The following is a 21,138-nucleotide window of genomic DNA, read 5'->3' as shown; positions in this document are numbered from 1 at the left end:
TAATGCATACTGTTGGAATCGGCTAAACTTTGAACATTGAGACATTAAATAAATTATAGAAAAGAAGCCTTGAATAGAAAGAGTGAAAGAGACCCGGTTTTATGTCAGAAGTTAATGGTTCTCCGTAGAAAGCCAAAAGGCTTTGGAATGTGTTGGGCGGATGAGAGGAGAGCAACTGTTGATATAGGGAAGACAGATGGATATCTGTGGATTAGGTGAAGGAGGGGTTGAGGTCAGGAGGTGTGGACAGATTCCCTTAAGGGTGTAATAAGGGTTTGGTATCCTGTTACCCTCTTTACCCTCTTTCTGTTGAACCATAAATTGTAAGGATTGGAGAAAAGGAAGAGTGTCTTAAGTGGGATGTATATAACTGTAATGGAGAGAAATGTTTTGCTGTCTGAATACAGCTGTACAGAACCTTTGGGAAGAATTAAACTTGGTTAAAGCGTATCTAGTGTCCGTGAGTTATTTACTCCGAAAAGTAAGAACCTAACAGATGGTGTAGTCGGCAGAATTCACCACGATTTGTAGTCAAACCAAAGAGTCCAGATCAGTGGAGCAGAGCTGGCAAAGGACAAGGTAGGCTAGTTACTATATCTGTTTCCACTCATTTGACATCTTGGGGAGATGACAATTGGCTGAACTAATTATGGGATATGGACCTGGAGAGCCTAGGTTTAATTCTGTAAGCCCATTGTGTAAACGACCGGTCGGAAATATCTGGTATAGCGTAGGTTCCATAAGGATAGGTCCCGAGTGGAGGTTTTTCCTCTGCGAGATCCAGATAAAAATATAAGAGCCAAGCTAAAGTGAGTGAAGGCTAGGTTCCTTTTTAGGATAGGCAAGCGTTTGCATCATTTTCAAAAGCGCAACAACAAATCCTCCGGAAAGTAGAAGGAATGGAACTTTCACCTAGCGGTGTATAGTCTCTGTTCGATCGATAAGTGGTTCATAGACATTTTATGTGCGAGACCGCAACACATTGGTAGACAATTTGGCGGAACAGGGTCATAAAGCATCATATGACAAAGCACAACTAGCAAAGCAAGAGGTAACATATTTAGGGGTTTTGATTTCTACGGGCAAGATACACATTACCAGGGATCGGGTAGAAACAATGAGTTCTTTGGCACGACCAAACACTCCTTGTAACGGCGTTCCTCCTCCTCTTCATCCGAAGAGGAGGAGCAGGGATTAAACCAAAATGCAGCGTCTTGATATGACATGATTTATTTAAGTAAAGACGAAAACACGAACTTCACTTGAAACTAAACAAAACAACAAACGGAGTAGACGAACCTGAACATAAGAACTTACATAACACGAAGAACTCACGAACAGGAAAATGACTACACAAAACGACGAACGAACGAAACAGTCCCGTATGGTGCAAACAAACACAGACACAGGAGACAACCACCCACAACCAACAAAGTGAAAACACCTACCTTAATATGATTCTCAATCAGAGGAGATGAAAACCACCTGCCTCTAATTGAGAACCATATCAGGTACCCAAAACCAACATAGAAACAGAAAACATAGACTGCCCACCCAAACTCACGTCCTGACCAACTAACACATACAAAAACTAACAGAAAACAGGTCAGGAACGTGACACTCCTCGCACGCTCAGGAGTTTTCAATTTCATTAGACATTTTATTTCGTCATTCTCTGAAATTGCTGAGACACTTACAAAGTTGACGAAAGGGGGGAAGGGTCCCCATTAGAGGATAGAGTGGAATCAAGAGTGTGAGGAAGCGTTTGTCGAGTTAAAGAAGCAATTGCGTCAAGTGCCAGCATTGGGATTGCGAAATCTAAAATTATCTGTTAAAAAATGTTGTTCATGAACAGTTAAAACATTGTAGCGCGATGGCTACGCAAAAATTACGAGGGCCAAGAGGAATGCTACATTACCTTAGGGCGGTACAGGCGACAGAAGTTGTGTTCAATAACACGGCTTCCATTACAATGGGTAAAAAATATGATTTGTATGTTACACACGCAGTAGCAACCATAGTGAACAGCACATGTTACTAGTGCAAGATGGACAAAATGGGAGTTAACGTTAAATGGGGAAAATCTACAATTTCAGAAGGTTGGTGCTTTGAAACCTGCGTCGTTAATGCTGTTGCATGGGGAGGGTGAATCGCATACATGTGACCCAGACCAGATTACTCCAAAACCTAGGCCTGATTTGCCAGAGACAGCATTGGAATCAGGGAAAATATTGTATACAGATGGCTCTAGATAAATGAACACAGAAGGGAAGAGAGTAACATAACGGGGTATGCTGTGTGTGGTATGCATTTGGAGTAGTTCATGATTTCGTTACATTGTGGTCACAACGGGGCATGTTAACAGCGACAGGAACACCAATAAAAATGGTCTGGAGGTAGAGGCATTATCAGAAGCATGTCAGTTACCCAGTAAATTAACAGTGGTGAAATGTGAAGCTCATACTAGTAGTACAGATAAAATCGCCATAAGGAATCGTAAAGCAGACGGAATGGCTAAGGCGGCTGCCTTGGTGAGAGAAAGTGTTAGAAAACCACATGTATATATTGCGGATTCCTTACGATGACAAATTGGCTAAATTTGCCACAGGAAAACGTATTTTGGGTTGAAGATTCTAGGCGAAATGCCAGGGGAATGGATTCTAAAGGTAAAACAATTAAATGATATGGCCTTGCAAATGCAGAAGGCCTTAGGGTTTGTTTAAATCAGACATTTTATGTGGTTTTATTTTTAAATAAATGTACGTTTGATGTCGTCTTATTCTGGAATGGAATTCTAGAATGGACGAAAGAGTGGAGGGGTCACGAGGAATTAGTATAGGGGTTACCTAACCTAAAATGAACTGGGGATCACGAGGAATTGGTATAGGGCTTACCAAACCTAAAATGAACTTTTAATTTCTTGTGGTGGTTATGGAGAATCATGGGGAAAAGGAGACCAGTGAATCGTTAGACTCGGTGGGGAGATACTGTCGCCGTGTTGTGGGATTTACTGGGGTGGGGTCTCTTTACTGGGATGGGGTCTTTTCAATGCAGTAAAATTGGGTCTGCAGGAGGATGGAAATGTTTTGAAGAGGTATTTAAATGGTTTCCGAAGGACAGGGAAAGGAAAGGAAATGAGGAAACATTTTAATGGTGTAGAGAGCCCTGTACACAAAAAAAATCCTAATTAGAAATGATCACCTCATTAGAAATTGACGGAACAGGGGGATTTCATTATAAAATTCATGAGAAACACCGTTCTCTATCCAAATTGTACCATTATGTAAGGAAATTATTATTATTTCCGTAGGGAGTTATAAAGCGTTGTAAGTCTAAGTTGATTAGTTATTCGAATTTGTTTATTTTTGATTTAACATGTTTTTGTTTAATCACTTGTTTGAAAGGGGAAAATGACCAGTTCCCTGAGGTCCTGGTCTTTGGGTACCTATACAGTGGTACTGTGTTCAGGCTGCATATAAGGAAGGAAAATATATGTTAATAAGGGATGACAGTTACTTCAAATGGATTGTGATATAGGTATTGCTGATTTCATGTTGTGTTTTTGTTTTGATACAAATTTCACCAGATTGGGATCCTGGAGTGGGAATTCTGCGAGGGGTTAGGGTGCTAACTTCAAGATCTGGTAACTCTTCCTAGAGGTCGCCAGTAGAATAAGGGAGTATGGACTAATTTAGAAAATGGTTTTAGCAGTAACATTATGTTATGCTTTTTGACATTTGTCTTAGAGATGGTATTAAAAGAAGGTTAAAGTCATAATTCGTCAAATAGTCAATGTTTGTCTGGTTTCCTGAAACAGAAATGTAATGAACTTAACTGTTGTTTTGATTTGGGCTTTTTTGAGGTCATCATGGAAGGTGACGTCAGATCGTGTCTTAATGCATGGTAGGAATAATTTGACCATAGACAGTGTGTGTAAACCTCAAAACCCTCCCTAACCGGCTGAAGAAAGAGCGACAAAGGCGGGCAATGGGAGACAGTGACTTTTACCACTCCTATCTGAGTCCGAGCCATGAATCAGGGCCGGGGTGCTGAGAGCGCGTGTGGAGTGAGCGTAGAGAGAGAGAACAAGCTCAGGTGAGAGACTCGTGTACGTGGGAGAAACGGAAGTATCTACCTGGATATTAAAATCGGGACATTATCAAGGGCCATGAAATGTGACAGGCAAAAGTTACATGTGCCGTTGGGAAAATGAACTGTAAACGACATCTGAAGAAGACACGCTAGAATGATAAGTGCCGGGTGAAGGAAAGGGGGGGGTGGGGGTGGGGGTATACGCCCCCTAACTATTTAGACTAAAAATGCATTGAGATACTGATCTTTCTTTACCAGGCCAATCATGACAGGAAAACAGGGACAAAGGGGGGCGCTATTGAGAAGAATTATGACCAGCAATAAAAAGTTGTTTATAAATGTATGTTCTAACAGGGATGATCTGTGCTAAGTTGGTAAACTGGAATATGAGCCCTAGACTCAAAGTCAGCACTGAAGTCAGTCATTCTAAATATGGGTTGGATAATTTATAAAATGTTTTAGTTGTGATTGGGATACAGCGAGTCAGAATTGCTCAAGCACGATGAGGGGTGGATACGCTGCTAACATTGATTTGGAAGAGAGAGTCTCCAGAAACGTATCTCTAAGTGTCATCCTGAGGGGAGGTGGTTTGTTTGGGGGAATCACTGGATGACAGCTTGGGACAACTATTAACGTTTTTATTATTTTAACCTGTATTCAGAATTGTTATGTTACATCGCATATATGAGTTGTGCTAAGTTATTAAACATGTACTTTGTATAATATGTTTTTAGGTTTCGTGGAACATGAGCGTGTTCATTGTTCCAGAGGAGGGAATGATGTATATTGACTAACTGGTTTGAGAAGGTGGTAGTATGTTTAGAACTGTAGAAAATGCATTAGGAGTATAGTGTGTTATGGGTTAGATGTAATGATAGAGGAGTATCATTCCCCAGAGACTGTATATTGTTACAGGAGATAGCTCATAGAAGAGGGAGAGCAGCTAACTGTACACAATATGGGGATTTAGTTGAACATTACACCTACCTAGATCATGGTAAGAGTAGAAGAGATAGTGTTGGCATTTCAGACACTATGGTAAACTTTCAGGACACCTGTGACTCAGAGTTTTGTTAGGTTGGATATTATTCCCAACTCATACATTTTTCTCCAATTTCTAACAGCCGGGGAACATTTGACAGATTACATGCAGGAGGTATTCTCACTGCAGAGGCGCTGTAGGGACAGTAACTGAAGGAGCTGTAGGGACAGTAACTGAAGGAGCTGTAGGGACAGTAACTGAAGGAGCTGTAGGGACAGTAACTGAAGGAGCTGTAGGGACAGTAACTGAAGGAGCTGTTGGGACAGTAACAGAAGGAGCAGTAGGGACAGTAACTGAAGGAGCTGTAGGGACAGTAACTGAAGGAGCTGTAGGGACAGTAACTGAAGGAGCTGTAGGGACAGTAACTGAAGGAGCTGTAGGGACAGTAACTGAAGGAGCTGTAGGGACAGTAACTGAAGGAGCTGTAGGGACAGTAACTGAAGGAGCTGTAGGGACAGTAACTGAAGGAGCTGTAGGGACAGTAACTGAAGGAGCTGTAGGGACAGTAACTGAAGGAGCTGTAGGGACAGTAACTGAAGGAGCTGTAGGGACAGTAACTGAAGGAGCAGTAGGGACAGTAACTGAAGGAGCTGTAGGGACAGTAACTGAAGGAGCTGTAGGGACAGTAACTGAAGGAGCTGTAGGGACAGTAACTGAAGGAGCTGTAGGGACAGTAACTGAAGGAGCAGTATTAGTAGCGAAGGATGCTATATTGATAGCATGGAATTGGACTACTGCACAAATGAGGGGTATTGTGAGACTATAGTCATGGGCCATGTTGGAAGTAGCAATGGTTACTAAGTAGCATTGTTGGGATATCAGTTTATGACGACTCATGTCACATGGATTGGTAACTGGGGGACCGATGGGAGGACAGGGGATGCGGTTATTCAAGTATCACTAATTATGTTGTCAGGAAATGACCCATGTGTTGCAGTATGTATATCCTCAGGTGAAAGCAGAGATATAAGCAAGGGCACGGGCTGAATTCTGGAGACTGAGTGTACATCAAGAGACACCAGGCGGGGGTGTTGGGACAGCGTTGGTTTGGGACACACACTACTCCGTACAGTACCTGCAGTGGTAAAGATCGTCATGTCTCTCCTTGGGGGGTGCATACTTCTCACATGAAGTGAGGTCCAGCTGCATAATGGGTGAGTGAAAACACCATGACAGAGGAAGCGGAGTGAGACCGACTAGAATCCACTGTAAGACATGCAGATGGGTTGGGTCTGGGAGCTACTATAAACATCATAGTTGGGGTTAGCTGCTTTATTGGTTAATGCATCATTTGATAGAGGATAGAGGGGTCATTGTACTCTGAACAAAATGTTGATGGCATTGATGTGAAAGCATATACAGTGCTGAGTTACCTCAAGAGGATGTAATGTTGATTAGAGATACGCACTTGCATATCAGGTGACATGCCTATCAGGTGAAATGGAGGAGATGGGGAACAAAGTGAAAATGACATGACTTGGGAACACCTCTCGGAACCTGGGGCCGAAAGGGGAAGACTGGGTGTAAGCATGAGGAAGCTTTTTAGAGCTTTCATTTTTGTGGAACTCAGCAGGAAAGTATCCGGGAGGCATAGAGTCAGGTGAAGAGAGAGTGGGAATTGTCAGGGTCTCAAGACTCTGGTTTTCATGTATATATAATTATGCATAGCTTATCACATTGTTAATACTGTTATGTTTTGTGTGTCTTTTTGTTGCTTTCCAGGTCTTGTGCTCTATCTCTCTTAGGAACCAGAAGGGGGAAGTGGAGAAACCAAAGCCGCTCCATCTGACATATAACAAGACAGCAGATTCAGCTGGAATGGCATTTTGTTATGTGATGATAGATGGGAATAAAATTGTGTGATCATAGTACAGAGGCCATAAGTCTCTTACTTTGTAAACCTCAAGGTGAATGTTGTTCATTGTTTGTTCCATTTGTTAGATTGTGTAATTCATGTTTTATAATAATTTGTATTTGTTTTTTGTGTAAATTCTTGTTTTAATATCATGGTTTATCCATTTATAAGTAATTTCGAAGTTTATGTAAATTGAACATTAGGACGCTATTGTTCAAGAGGAAGGACAGTTGGAATCGGCTAAACTTTGAACATTGAGATATTAAATAAATGATAGAGAAGAAGCCTTGAATAGAAAGAGTGAAAGAGACCCGGTTTTATGTCAGAAGTTAATGGTTCTCTGTAGAAAGCCAGAAGGCTTTGGAATGTGTTGGGCGGACGAGAGGAGAGCAACTGTTGATATAGGGAAGACAGATGGATATCTGTGGAGTAATAAGGGTTTGGTATCCTGTTACCCTCTTTACCCTCTTTCTGTTGAACCATAAGATGTAAGGATTGGAGAGAAGGAGGAGGGTCTTAAGTGGGATGTATATAACTGTAATGGAGAGAAATGTTTTGCTGTCTGAATACAGCTGTACAGAACCTTTGGGAAGAATTAAACTTGATTAAAGCTTATCTAGTGTCCGTGAGTTATTTACTCTGACAAATAAGAACCTAACAATACGTAACAAACACGTTCAAAGAAACGATCTCTCTATCTTTAAAAGAAGGCTGTAGTATAAAGATGTTGAGATCCCTCACCATGAAGACTGCTATGGCCCCTCCGATGATGAATCCCGCGATGACGTCACACCAGTGGTTGCGGTACTCCACCACCCTGTTGATGCCCGTGAGAAATGCCAAACATATGAGACCCAGAGATAGGACAGGCTTGGCCAGCTTGGTCCCCTTGGCCTTCACTGTTAACGTGATGTACATCTGCAGCAGGGAGACACACATCAAATCCAATTTTATTGGTCACATGCGCCGAATACAACAGGTGTAGACGTTACAGAGAAACGCTTACTTATGAGCCCATTCCCAACAATGCAGTTAAAAAGTAAGATGAATATATGCTAAATAAAAAAGGAAATAGTAACACAATAAAAACAATAACAAGGCTATATACAAGGAGTACCAGTACTGAGTCAATGTGCAGGAGTACGAGGTAGTTGAGGTAATACATGTGGGTAGGGGTAAAAGTGACTAGGCAATCAGAATACAGAATAAACAGAGTAGCAGCAGCGTATGTGAAAGTGTGTCTATGTGTGAGTGTGTGTGTTTATGTGTGAGCGTGTGTGTGTGAGTGAGTGTCAGTGTAGTATGTGTGAGTGTGTGGGTAGAGTCTAGTGAGTGCATAGAGCCAGCGCCAGGGAGTCAGTGCAAGATAAATAAAAACATAATAAAGGGAGTCAATGTAAATTCCAAATGGCTTGGGTAGGCTGGAGTCTTTGAGAAATGTTAGGGCCTTCCTCTGACACCGCCTGGTCGCCTGGTATCGAGGTCCTGGATGGCAGGGAGTTCGGCCCCAGTGATGTACTGGGTCGTATGCACTACACTCTGTAGCGCCTTACGGTCGGATTCCGAGCAGTTGCCATACGAAGCAGTGATGCAGCCAGTCAAAGTGCTTTCAATGGTGCAGCTGTAGAACATAGAGGATCTGAGGGCCCATGCCAAATCTTTTCAGCCTCCTGAGGGGGAAGAGGCGTTTTCATGCCCTCTTCACGACTGTGTTGGTGTGTTTGGACCATGATAGGTCCTTAGTTGATGTGGACACCCGCTCCACTATTGCCCTGTTGATATGAATGGGGGGCCTGTTCGGGCTTCCGTTTCCTGTAGTCCACGATTAGCTCCTTTGTCTTGCCGAGGTTGAGGGAGAGGTTGTTGTCCTGGCACCACACTGCCAGGTTTCTGACCTACTCCCTATAGTCTGTCTCATCGTCATCCGGCCTACCACCGGCGCATCGTCGGCAGACTTAAGTATACTGTTGGGGTCGTGCGCGGCCACGCAGTCATGTGTGAACAGGGCGTACAGGAGGGGACTCAGCACGCACCCCTGAGGGGCCCACATGTTGAGGGTCAGCATGGCGGATGTGTTGTTGCCTAAACTCACCACCTGGTGGCGGTCCATCAGGAAATCCAGGATCCATTTGCAGAGGGAGGTGTTCAGTCCCAGGGTTCTTAGCTTAGTGATGAGCTTGGAGGGCACTATGGTGTTGAACGCTGGGCTGTAGTCAATGAACAGTATTCTCACGTAGGTGTTCCTTTTGTCCAGGTGGTAAAGGGCAGCGTGGAATGAAATAGAGATTGCATCATCTGTGGATCTGTTAGGTTAGTATGAGAACTGGAGTGGGTCCAGGGTGTCTGGGATTATGCTGTTGATGTGAGCCATGACCAGCCTTTCAAAGCATTACATGGCTACAGAGGCGGTAGTCATTTAGACATGTTACTTTGCCGTTCTTAGGCACAGGGCCTATGCTGGTTTGCTTGAAAAATGTAGATATTACAGACGTGTCAGAGAGAGGTTGAAAATGTCAGTGAGGACACTTGCCAACTGGTAAGCACAAGCTCTATATACTTGTGAATGTTAACCTGTTTAAATATCTTACTCACATCGGCTACAGAGAGCGTGATTTGAGTTTTTGCTTGTCAGCAGGAATCAGGAGGATATAGTTATGGTCAGATTTGCCAAATGGAGGGCGGGGGAGCTTTGTGTCTCTGTGTGTGGAGTAAAGGTGATCCAGAGTTGATTTCCTCTAGTTGCACAGGTGACATGATGGTAGAAATTAGGTAAAACAGACTTCAGTTTTCCTGCATTAAAATCACCGGACACTAGCAGTGCCGCCTCGGGATGACCATTTTCGGTTTTGCTTATGACACTATACAGCTCGGTGAATGCGGTCTTAGAGCCAGCATCGGTTTGTGATGGTAAATAGACAGCTACGGAAAATACAGTTGAAAACTCTCTTGGTGAATAGTGTGGTCTACAGCCCTCAAAGTCAACACTGAACCTCGAAGCCAGTTCCACAGGCTCCGGACCTCGTAGGGCAAGCTTTGAATAACCCTGGTCTAGAGCTTATAATGAGGTGTTCTACACTCTTAGAAAACAAAAGCTGCTATGTAGAACCTAAAAGGGTTCTCCGATAGGAAAACAATTTGAATAATGCTTTTTGGTTCCAGGTAGAACCCTATTATGTTCCATGTAAAACCTTTTCCCCACAGGGTTCTACCTGGAACCAAAAAGGCTTCTCCTATGGGGACAGCCAAAGAACCCTTTTGGAACCATTTTGGAACCTTGAGACTTCCTTAATGTTAGAGGTCGTGCACCAGCTGTTGTTAATAAAGAGACACACATCACCCCCCTGATCTTATCGGAATCTGCCAATCTGTCCTGCCGATGCGTAGAAAAACTAGCTAGATGTATATTATCCCTGTCCTTGTTCAGCCATGACTCCGAGAAGCATAGTATCCGTACTCAGTACATCAGATTGGAAGGTTGGGTGTTCGATTTCCAGTCGTTTCATATGAAAGACAAAACATTTGGGACCTGGTGTCTCTGCTGTCTATGGGGCTGTACTTGTATGTCAAGCTGTCTCACACTACAAAACAGGAGATAGAATAGCCCATGGGGCAGGAGTCTGACTCAGGCAAGGCTTACTTTTCTTACCGCTCCAGGGTCAGTTGCAATGAACAATATTAAGAGTTCTAAAAAAGATATGTCTCTGCACTACGACTAATTTGCTGAAAGAAAAGTAATGTTGAATCTGCCACCAAAGGTTAATTATACTGAACAAAAATATAAACACAACATGCAACAATTTCAAAGATTTTACTGAGTTACTTTCCTGCAGACAGCATGCCAATTGCAAGCTCCCTCAAAATCTGTGGCATTGTGTTGTGTGACAAAACTGCACATTTTAGAATGGCCTGTTATGTTTCCCAGCACAAGGTGCAGCTCTGTAATGATCATGCTGTTTAACTTCTCTGGGAGAGGTGGCAGTATTTTCACGTCCGGATGAAAAGCGTGTCCAAAGTAAACTGCCTGCTACTCAGGCCCAGAACCTAAGATATGCATATTATTAGATTTGGATAGAAAACACTCTGCAGTTTCTAAAACTGTTTGAATCATGTCTGTGAGTATAACAGAACTTATTTGGTAGGCGAAACCCCGAGGACAAACCATTCAGATTCTTTTTTTTTTGAGGTCACTCTCTTTTCAATGTGTTTTCATTGGGAATCCAAGGGACCTTCTTGCAGTTCCTATCGCTTCCACTGGATGTCAACAGTCTTTAGAAATTGGTTGAGGTTTTTCCTTTGAGAAATTAAGAAGTAACACTGTTCAGAATGAGGCTCGAGGGAAGTGTACTCTTTGTTAGAGGCGCGTTACACAGAGGCTTGCTATACTTTGTTTTCCTCCGGTATTGAACACAGATCATCAATTTTATTGATTATTTACGTTAAAAAATACCTAAAGTTGTATTACAAAAGTAGTTTGAAATGTTTGAACAAAGTTTACAGGTAACTTTTGAGATATTTTGTAGTCACTTTGTGCAAGTTGGAACCTGTGTTTTTCTGGATCAAACGCGCCAAATAAATGGACATTTTGGATATATATAGACGGAATTAATCGAACAAAAGGACCATTTGTGATGTTTATGGGACATATTGGAGTGCCAACAGAAGAAGCTCGTCAAAGGTAAGGCATGAATTATATCTTTATTTCTGCGTTTTGTGTTGCGCCTGGAGGGTTGAAATATGATGGTCTGTGGTTGTTTGCTTGGGTGCTATCCTCAGATAATAGCATTGTTTGCTTTCGCCGTAAAGCATTTTTGAAATCTGACACGTTGGCTGGATTCACAACAAGTGTAGCTTTAATTTGGTATATTGAATGTGTGATTTCATCAAAGTTAAATTTTTATAGTAATTTATTTGAATTTGGCGCTCTGCATTTTCACTGGATGTTGGCCAGTTGGGACGCTAGCGTCCCACATATCCCAGAGAGGTTAATCAGATTCTTGAAATGCCACACCTGTCAGGTTGATAGATTATCTTGGAAAAGGAGAAATGCTTATTAACAAGGACGTAAACAAATTTGTGCACAAATTTCAGAGAAATAAGCTTTTTGTGAGTATGGACATTTTCTGGGATCTTTTATTTCAGCTCATGAAACATGGGACCAACACTTTACATGTTGCATTTATATTTTTGTTCAGTATATATGTAAACTTTCAATTAATTTGCAGTTTCAATGAAGTGGAGATGAAACATTTGCTCTAGTAACGTTTGGAGAGGACATTGTTTCTGCTCTTCCAACTCACCTCCAGTCCCTCACCCCTCTAGCGACAAGCATGAAGGAGAGACAAGGGTTATGCAGCCTAGTCTATGTCTGATTCTGAGAGACAACGTCCAATAAGGCTGAAGAGCAAGAGGCAGCAATTACCGCTAAGCGCTAGCTGGTAGGCACAGAGCAGCCCTGAGACCCAGAGACATAGCCTACAGTATTAACCAGAAAGCAATTTGAATAACTATCCCTGCATTCACTCTGCATTGACTCCAAATGTACCCCTCCTCTGGCAACAATAAATAATTCAAACAAAACATTTGAAATGATTGCGCAAATATAAATACTGTCTTCTAAACATTCTAATGCTGGATGAGTGTTCATGATAAGCACGTCCCCAAACTGCTGTGTCTAGCCTCTACCCTCAGGCTTCACATACAATCAGTCGCTTTGAGAAAAACAGAGACATCCAATCTTAGAGGGCGGGCCACTTGAGCTGAAATTGGAAATGAGGGAGCACAGAATAGGATGGGGCGGTGATTTTGGAGCACCCTTTTCCCTGCACCGTCTTCAGAGTGGAAATTCTTCAATAAGAACTCATTTGATCAAGGTGCTCAACAGCATAGACACCAACAACAACAGCAGCAACCCTCCAAAATATCAACGGAGCCGCATTCTGTGCAGAGCAAATCATTCTGCTCAGTCTAGATCCAACTGTTCCATTCAATAGCACAGCAGCAGCACAATATAGGCTCGGGGTGAAAAGCCATGGGCCTACTTTTCTGAAAACCTGGATGCAATTCGGTTCTAAATCTGAACAAAACAGATGGTTACCACAAGGATATTGTAAAATTGTCTGTTGTACACATTTAACATAATTTGGCTGTTCAAAGAAGTAAAGCCAAAAACTTTACAATGAATCTAAGCTCAGTCTCATAAACATGAAATTAATGGGCAATCATTAACATTCTGAAATAAGCAGAAATTCCATTTAGGATTTGATAGCAACAACCTGGCTTTGAGCAGATCAGGGAAGATTCTCTATTCTCAAATTTTAAAGAGATATGGGCAGAGTCAACATCAAACTTCTGAAGTAGGACCACCAATAGAAATGAACTATGTATAATAGGCCTTTTAAACAAAGTGGCGTAGATCATCTTCAAACAGTCCTTAGTAGTACATTTGGCGTAGTCGACAGGATCAGATATGCATAGTTAGCATGAGATCCCCCACTTCACCGTATGTACTGTATAATAGCCAACTGTGGTAATATCATCCTGCATCCCTAATAGCCCACCAACAAAGAAACAAATACGTGATAGTAATAAATAAATAATACGTAATAGTAACTTCTACAAATAGTGTACTACACTTACCGCTGTGTAGAGCGCGGCGTAGACACTGAGTGCCGCCTCTTTGGAGGGGAAGGATTTGCGGGCGCGCATGATGTCGTCCTCGTTTCCCGTGCACACCCCCTTTTGGTTGACGAAGCGGGCGGTCTGTATGCAGCCCAGGGCCGTGTAGTTGGGCTTACACACCGTCAAGAAGTGAGGGGACAGGTTTCCTGTCACAACCTGGCCTGCGTTTACAAAGATGTCTGTGGAGAACAGTCCGAACGCATACACACCTGGAGAGAGATGGGAATCAGAGAGAGAGATGGGAATCAGAGAGAGAGATGGGAATCAGAGAGAGAGAGAGAGAGAGAGAGAGAGAGAGAGAGAGAGATCAACAAAGGTTAGAGGTGAGGAGGTGAAGAGACAGGGTGGTCTCCAACCACTGTGTTAAATGAGTCATAGACTAATGATGAGTATATGATTATCTTTGTCTAGACGAGAGTCCTTCACCTTGAATGTCTTCCTTCAGCTTGAAATCCTCCAGAGAATAGAAAATTGTTAAAGGCCTGACTGCAGTTTCTGATTAGACCAGGGATGGGCAACTTGTGGCAGAAAAGTTTTTTTAGGGAACTGATACCGCATTCACGTGCTAGTCAGAACTAGGAAACTCTGAAATGTCTAACTTGTAGTTAATCACGTGTCATGTTCAACAAATGACCAAATAAGACATTTCAGAGTTTCCTAGTTCTGACTAGCATGTGAATGCGGCATCAGTGGCGGTCTCAACTTATTGTTGAGAGTTAGAATAGTAGAATACACAAAGTGCAATTTAGAAGTTCGGTTGTGTATCAGCAGTTTTTCTATTGTCATGTCAGTCACTGGCAGTCACTCAATTAGCCCATGTCAGCCAAATTTTGGGATTGGTAAATTAATTTACCCAGCTATCTAAACTTGAATTAATCATAGTCGATTTTGTTAGTCACTCTCACTCAGATATCATTTTAAAAATGACAAGCATTTCTCTCCACCCTATGGCAAAATGTGTAATACAGGACATTTGCTGTGAAACTGCACATTTGACAGAATGGTTACAATTGCAGCAAACTTTCTTTAAAACTACAACATTTTCTCTACGTCCCATGGAAAAATATGTAGAATTACAGGTAATTAGCTGTAAACTGCACATTTTTCTCTCCCCAACATAGTTTATGTCCCAGGGACTGTTTGTATGTCAATGCAACAGGTCAAACTGACAATGATTACAAGAGAGGTGCTCTGGGATTGTTAACTTTAGAAGGTACCTATTCACCTTGTGGGGACACTGCATAATATAATGTATCTGAATTCTATATACGGCTGTTTATGAATGATTATGTATATCTCCCTTTGAAAGGCTTCCTAAGGCAAGTGTCTTGGGAGAGCAGTTAAAGGTACTAGAGGTCGACCGATTAATCGGAATGGCCGATTAATTAGGGCCGATTTCAAGTTTTCATAACAATCGGAAATCGGTATTTTTGGACGCCGATTTTGCCGAATTTAAATAAATAAAAAATAGTTTTTTTTTACACCTTTATTTAAATAGGCAAGTCAGTTAAGAACACATTCTTATTGTCAATGACGGCCTAGGTGGGTTAACTGCCTTGTTCAGGGGCAGAACGACAGATTTTTACCTTGTAAGCTCAGGGATTTAATATTGCAACCTGAAGAAATTCGGCTTGGCCCCTAAGACCCTCGCAAACTTTTACATATGCATAATTGAAAGCATCCTGTCAGGCTGTATCAGCCTGGTATGGCAACTGCACCGCTCGCTACCGCAGGGCTCTCCAGTGGGTGGTGTGGTCTGCCCAACGCACCATGGGGCACACTACCTGCACTCCAGGACACCTACAGCACCCAATGTCACAGAAAGTCCAAAAAGATAATCAAGGACATCAACCACCTGAGCGACGGCCTGTTCAACCCGCTATCATCCAGGTGAGGTCAGTACAGGTGCATCAAAGCTGGGACCGAGAGACTGAAAAACAGCTTCTATCTCAAGGCCATCAGACTGTTAAATAGCTATCACTAGCCGGCTACCACCTGGTTACTCAACCCTGCACCTTAGAGGCTGCTGCCCTATGTCGTGTCTTTGACTATGCCAGATTAATTGCTATGACATGCAATTCTATAAAATAATTTCTCCGTAATTAATATTACCTGATTGAACTAATCATGTAAATATTAATTAACTAGAGAGGGACACCACGAAAGAATATTTATAGAGCTGTTATCTTTCGAATAAACTCTTAAAGATTTAGTAATAGTTTACATCCATAGCAGTCACCTTAATCGTCATTTTATTCAGTCTCATCTGAAAGTGGTAAATCCTTGTTATCTGCAAGAATCCTGGCTAACAAGTTGAATCAGCAATACAAAATTGGGTTTAATTATTTATTTACTAAATACCTAACTAATCACACAGAAACACACATACACAATTAAATCACAACTTGATTACAAAGTTTCGTCATAAAGAAAACGCCCCTAGCGGGCGGAATAGACATGACAGCTTGTTACACAAAGGAAAGGGGGGGCTGGGTTTTAGTGAAAGAGCGGGAGACTGGAACATAGGCGAAGCTGTGTTATCGTAAATACAGTATCTTATGCATTCTAAATTACCGCCCATTTGAAGAAGGAAAATGCAATAAATATTTACTCTGAGCTGCGCTTCAGTAGGTTGGTGGTAGATGGAAGACCATATCGCCAACCCGAGTCCTCTGTCCTTTGAAGAATGTCTCTGGTGATCACTGGATACGTTGGAGTAACGTCGTGTGTAGTAGACGGGATACTCTGACTGTCCTTCCTAACCTACGTTTGTAGCAGCTGTTGCTAACTCAACGGCTAGGAGGTATCCCTTCTGTAGTGAATACGAGTTCAAAGTTCATACCATTCACAACCAAAGTCCATGCTGCTGTTGGCTTAGTTCTGTAGTTATTATCTGAACCATTCTGACACCGGATCGTCATCCTAGCGTCCCGGAACAGAAAGTTATATTTTTGTCAATGGCTTTTATAGTGGAGGGAGAGGGGTGTGTCTGAAAAGTCTATTACCCATGTCTCTTCACAGGGGCGGGCCCCTAGTTGAGCAGAAGCCCAAACTTATGAAAACACAAATCTCTCATTTGGAAGCTAAAATTAAATTTCATCTCTTCACAAATAATTTCATATTCAAACATTTGAATTAAACAACAATTCCATGTGAATCCGATACCTCTGACGTTTAGACTTTCCACAGTAGAGTTTATGTCATTCTATCATTGATGAGAATGTGTCAGAGGGCAACCGAACTGACATAATATACCTTAAGTACCACCGCATATGTTCAGTTGGTCGGATTACCAGAATATAGTTCATTTCCCCCCCACTTCTGATGTTCCCAGAATCTCTATGTTAACCAAGGGGTTTTCTTATGTCACATCAGTTATAGTAGGGAGAGAGAAAAAGGGGGAAAGAGGTATTTATGACTGTCATAAACCTACCCCCAACCCAACGTCATGACACCTATGTACATAGACATGGAATCACTGGTCACTTTAATAATGTTTACATACTGCTTTACTCATTTCATATGTATATACTGTATTCTACTGTATTTTAGTCAATGCCATTCTGACATTGCTGATCCTAATATTTGTATATTTCTTAATTCCATTCTTTTACTTTTAGATTTGTGTGTATTGTTGTGAATTGTTAGGTACTACTGCACTGTTGGAGCTAGGAACACCAGCATTTCACTACGACTGCAATAACATCTGATAAATATGTGTATGTGACCAATAACATTTGATTTGATTTGATTACACTAGCATTGGACTTCCTGTCCTAAAAGCTGTCACTGGCCAAAACACAGTCTCACAGTCACTGTTAAAAAAAATTGCACTGACTATATTACAGATATTCAAACAGCTTTTATCCAATCAATTCCGCTCCACTTCATTTCTTTAGGGCTTTTGTAAATGTTATTTTCTTACAGCAAGGGTAAACACCACGGAGCAGTGCTTCAAGCAAGCACACGGCAATGACAAACATTCCATTCACCATCTTGACTGCAGCCAGACCTAGGCATATGTGGGTAGGTTTAACTTTGTTGACACTAATGATAGCTTAGAAAATGTTGCTACGTTGTACTTTACTAGCTGCATTAAATATAGGTAAACATCACTCATCATCACTTCTCATTTTGAGTCAGACATTTCCTGTACACCACTTACTGTATACCAACAATCTTTGTCTTATTTTGAGTGCAGACCTTTGACATTATACTGCAACGAAGGTCCTTGTTACCACATCATGAATTAGGGCAGCCATTCTGCATGGTGACAGTGAGCATTCGGCAAGTGGTATGGAGGTAGGTTACTGCCGAAACACGTACCCAGGAAGCGGAAGGTCCTGCGCACCAGAGGATTGAGGTAACAGCAGTCTCCCATTACGATGATCTTCTCCCTGTTGTCCAGGTCCTCTGACACATACTGAAGCAGAAACAACACCGACTCTATGGCTGTGATCTAACATACAGAGGGAGAGAGAGAGACTTTAATCACTGATAACAGGATCTGAATATTGTGATTTTTTTTGCAAAGAATGCAAACTTGTTAAACCATCTTCCCTGTAGCAATGCCTTCGTGCCACATCAACCAAATGTCCTATTGAGGGCATGCATTAACACCTATTTTGTAACCCTTAACCCTTATGCCATAGTTTGTACATCTCAATTGTCAGTAGGAACCACATTTGTTTCAGCAAGTGAGCCATATCAGCTATGTTTTTTTAAAGGCAGTAAATGAGGCTGAATGAACTGATTCGCTGCCAGACAAGGCTCCGCTGATAGCCAGTTGTAGCAGTGATAAGGTGTTGGGACTGCTGTTGGGACAGCTTTATGTAGACCATAACAGTTTTTGGGCACAGTTTGTCACCGTTATAGTGCAATGAATGTATTGTTTAGTGTTGTGTTGTGTAGTGGCTTTGCTGGCATGCATCCCATATTTTTTTGTTTTGTTTGCCCCACCAAGGTTTACATGCTAAAATCACCACTGTTTATGAGTGTGGTCCAATCAAGAACATAATCATGATGGAATCACACCAGAAGAGTATGCCAACTGGGCTTATCCCTTGTAAGTACTTTGATTTTCAGCACTATGTAAGCTGTAAACATACATTTCACAAGTCAAAATGGTACAGTTCTGAAGCACTCAAAAATGTGACATAAGTTGCATGGACTCATTCTGTGTGCAAGAAAAGTGTTTAACATGATTTTTGAATGACTACATCATATCTGCACCCCACACATACAGATAATTGTAAGGTTCCTCAGTCGAACAGTGAATTTCAAACACAGATTCAACCACGAAGACCAGAGAGGTTTTCCAATGCCTCACAAAGAAGGGCACCTATTTTTAAATTAAAAAAATTAAAAAAGAAAGCAGACATTGAATATCCCTTTGAGCATGAAGTTATTAATTACACTTTGGATGGTGTATCAATACCAGTGGTGGAAAAAGTACTCAATTCTCATACTTCGTAAAAGTAAAGATACGTTAATAGAAAATGACTCAATTAAAAGTGAATGTCACCCAGTAAAATACTACTTGAGTAAAAGTATATTTATTTATTTTAAATATATTTAAGTATCAACAGTAAATGTAGCTGCTAAAATATATTTAAGTAGAGGGATGTTCTCTTGATAAGTGTGCGAATTTGACCATTTTCTGTCCTGCTAAGCATTCAAAATGTAACTTTTGGGTGTCAGGAAAAATGTATGGGCAAAAAAGTACATCATTTTCTTTCGGAATGTAGTGAAGTAAAAGTAAAAGTTGTCAAAAATATAAATAGTAAAGTACAGATACCCAAAAAAACGACTTCAGTAGTACTTTAAAGTAATTTTACTTCATTACTTTACACCACTTATCAATACACACAGTCACTACAAAGATACAGGCGTCCTTCCTAACTCATTTGGTGGAAAGGAAGAAAACCGCTCAGGTATTTCATCATGAGGCCAATGGTGACTTTAAAATAGTTACAGAGTTTAATGGCTGTGATGGGAGAAAACTGAGGATGAATAAACAACATTGTAGTTTCTCCACAATACTAACCTAATTGACATAGTGAAAAGAAGGAAGGCACTAAAGTTAAACTGCAAAAAATGTGGCAAAGAAATTCACTTTATGTCCTGAATACAAAGTGTTATATTTGGGGAAAATCGAACACAACACATCACTGCGTACCACTCTTCATATTTTCAAGCATGGTGGTGACTGCATCATGTTATGGGTATGCTTTTCATCGGCAAGGACGAGGAAGTTTTTTATATAAAAATAAATGGAATAGACCTAAGCACAAGCAAAGTCCTAGAAAACCTGGTTATCTGCATTCCAACAGACACTGGAAGATAAATTCACCTTTCAGCAGGACAATATCCTAAAACAGAAGGCCAAATATACACTGGAGTTGCTTTCCAAGAAGACATTGAATGTTCCTGAGTGGCCTACTGTAGTTACAGTTTTGACTTACATTTTTAACAGGTAGGCCTACTGTGGAGCACCAACATACCACATTCACTCTATTATTGTAGCGCTGTTTTTTCTTTTATATGACTGAACAAACCATCCATTTAATCTATTCCCACTTTTCTTTTAGTGTTGAGTGTTGTCTAACACTCATTATTTAGGCTTTAGAAGCTCACTGTAAATAAGACATGAGTTTGTCAACCTGCTTAATGACGCATCACTCGTTCTTTACGATAAAACATGCAAATATATTGTTCATATTTCACTAAAACTACATCATTCAAAAAGGCAACTTATAGTCATTAATGAAGCTCTGACAAGCTCTGACAAGCTCAACCTTTTCCAGTGTATCTCGGCAAAGCACAGGGACCTAAACCCTATGTAATTTATTCACATCTCACTGCAAACCCATCCCCCTACTACTGTGAACAGGAGCGAGCCAGAGCCTTATTCACTGCTCACTAATAATAGCAATCATGCCATCTTTGGCCCATACATGTAAAACAGTATAACCCTGATAAGTGGGAATGTTCCTCTGGCGGCTTTACAAGGGCTTCAGCAGGTTATTATTTTATTCTTGTTCATTTTCCATATAGCTCCGAGCTATATTTGCAGCCTATCTAGCCAATGAAAACTCTCAAAGTTATAGTAGGATTCTGTGAAGTTGTTGGTTGCCTTTACATCCTGCTTAGCGTGTCCCAAACTCTACCCAAATGGGTCACTTTGACTTGATCACCAGTTGGTGGGAATGGTCAAGTCTATTCTGATCTACGGCGCTCAATCATGATCAGGGTTGCAAAATTCTGGCAACTTTCAATAGTTCAGGAGGGAGTACTCCAACCGGGATTTTGGGAAAATCTGTGAATTTATTTAAAGTTCCTGGAATTTTGCAAACCTAATCATTTTTATGGAATGGTCTTTCTACCCATACGAGAGACGCAGACTCGGTCTCAACCTTTAAGTCTTTATTGAAGACTCATCTCTTCAGTAGGTCCTATGATTGAGTGTAGT

The 21,138-nt window shown here is 41.3% G+C and overlaps 1 protein-coding gene across 1 annotated transcript in view; it reads right to left on the bottom strand.

The window, feature by feature from the left end:
• The window catches only part of LOC120056288 (phospholipid phosphatase-related protein type 5-like), a 66,304-nt gene that overhangs the window by 21,813 nt on the left and 23,353 nt on the right, over positions 1-21,138 (bottom strand). Inside the window, exons 2-4 of the mRNA XM_039004534.1 lie at positions 17,994-18,126; positions 13,626-13,876; positions 7,731-7,907 (exon numbers count right to left, since the gene is read on the bottom strand). Of these exons, the coding sequence (XP_038860462.1) occupies positions 7,731-7,907; positions 13,626-13,876; positions 17,994-18,126 (561 nt within the window). The remainder of the gene's footprint in view (positions 1-7,730; positions 7,908-13,625; positions 13,877-17,993; positions 18,127-21,138) is intronic.

This window comes from Salvelinus namaycush, chromosome 11 (assembly GCF_016432855.1).
Source record: "Salvelinus namaycush isolate Seneca chromosome 11, SaNama_1.0, whole genome shotgun sequence".
In the NCBI taxonomy this organism is placed as follows: Eukaryota; Metazoa; Chordata; class Actinopteri; order Salmoniformes; family Salmonidae; genus Salvelinus; species Salvelinus namaycush.
Note: the sequence above shows the minus strand (reverse complement) of the source record. Positions and strands in the feature narration are given on the sequence as shown.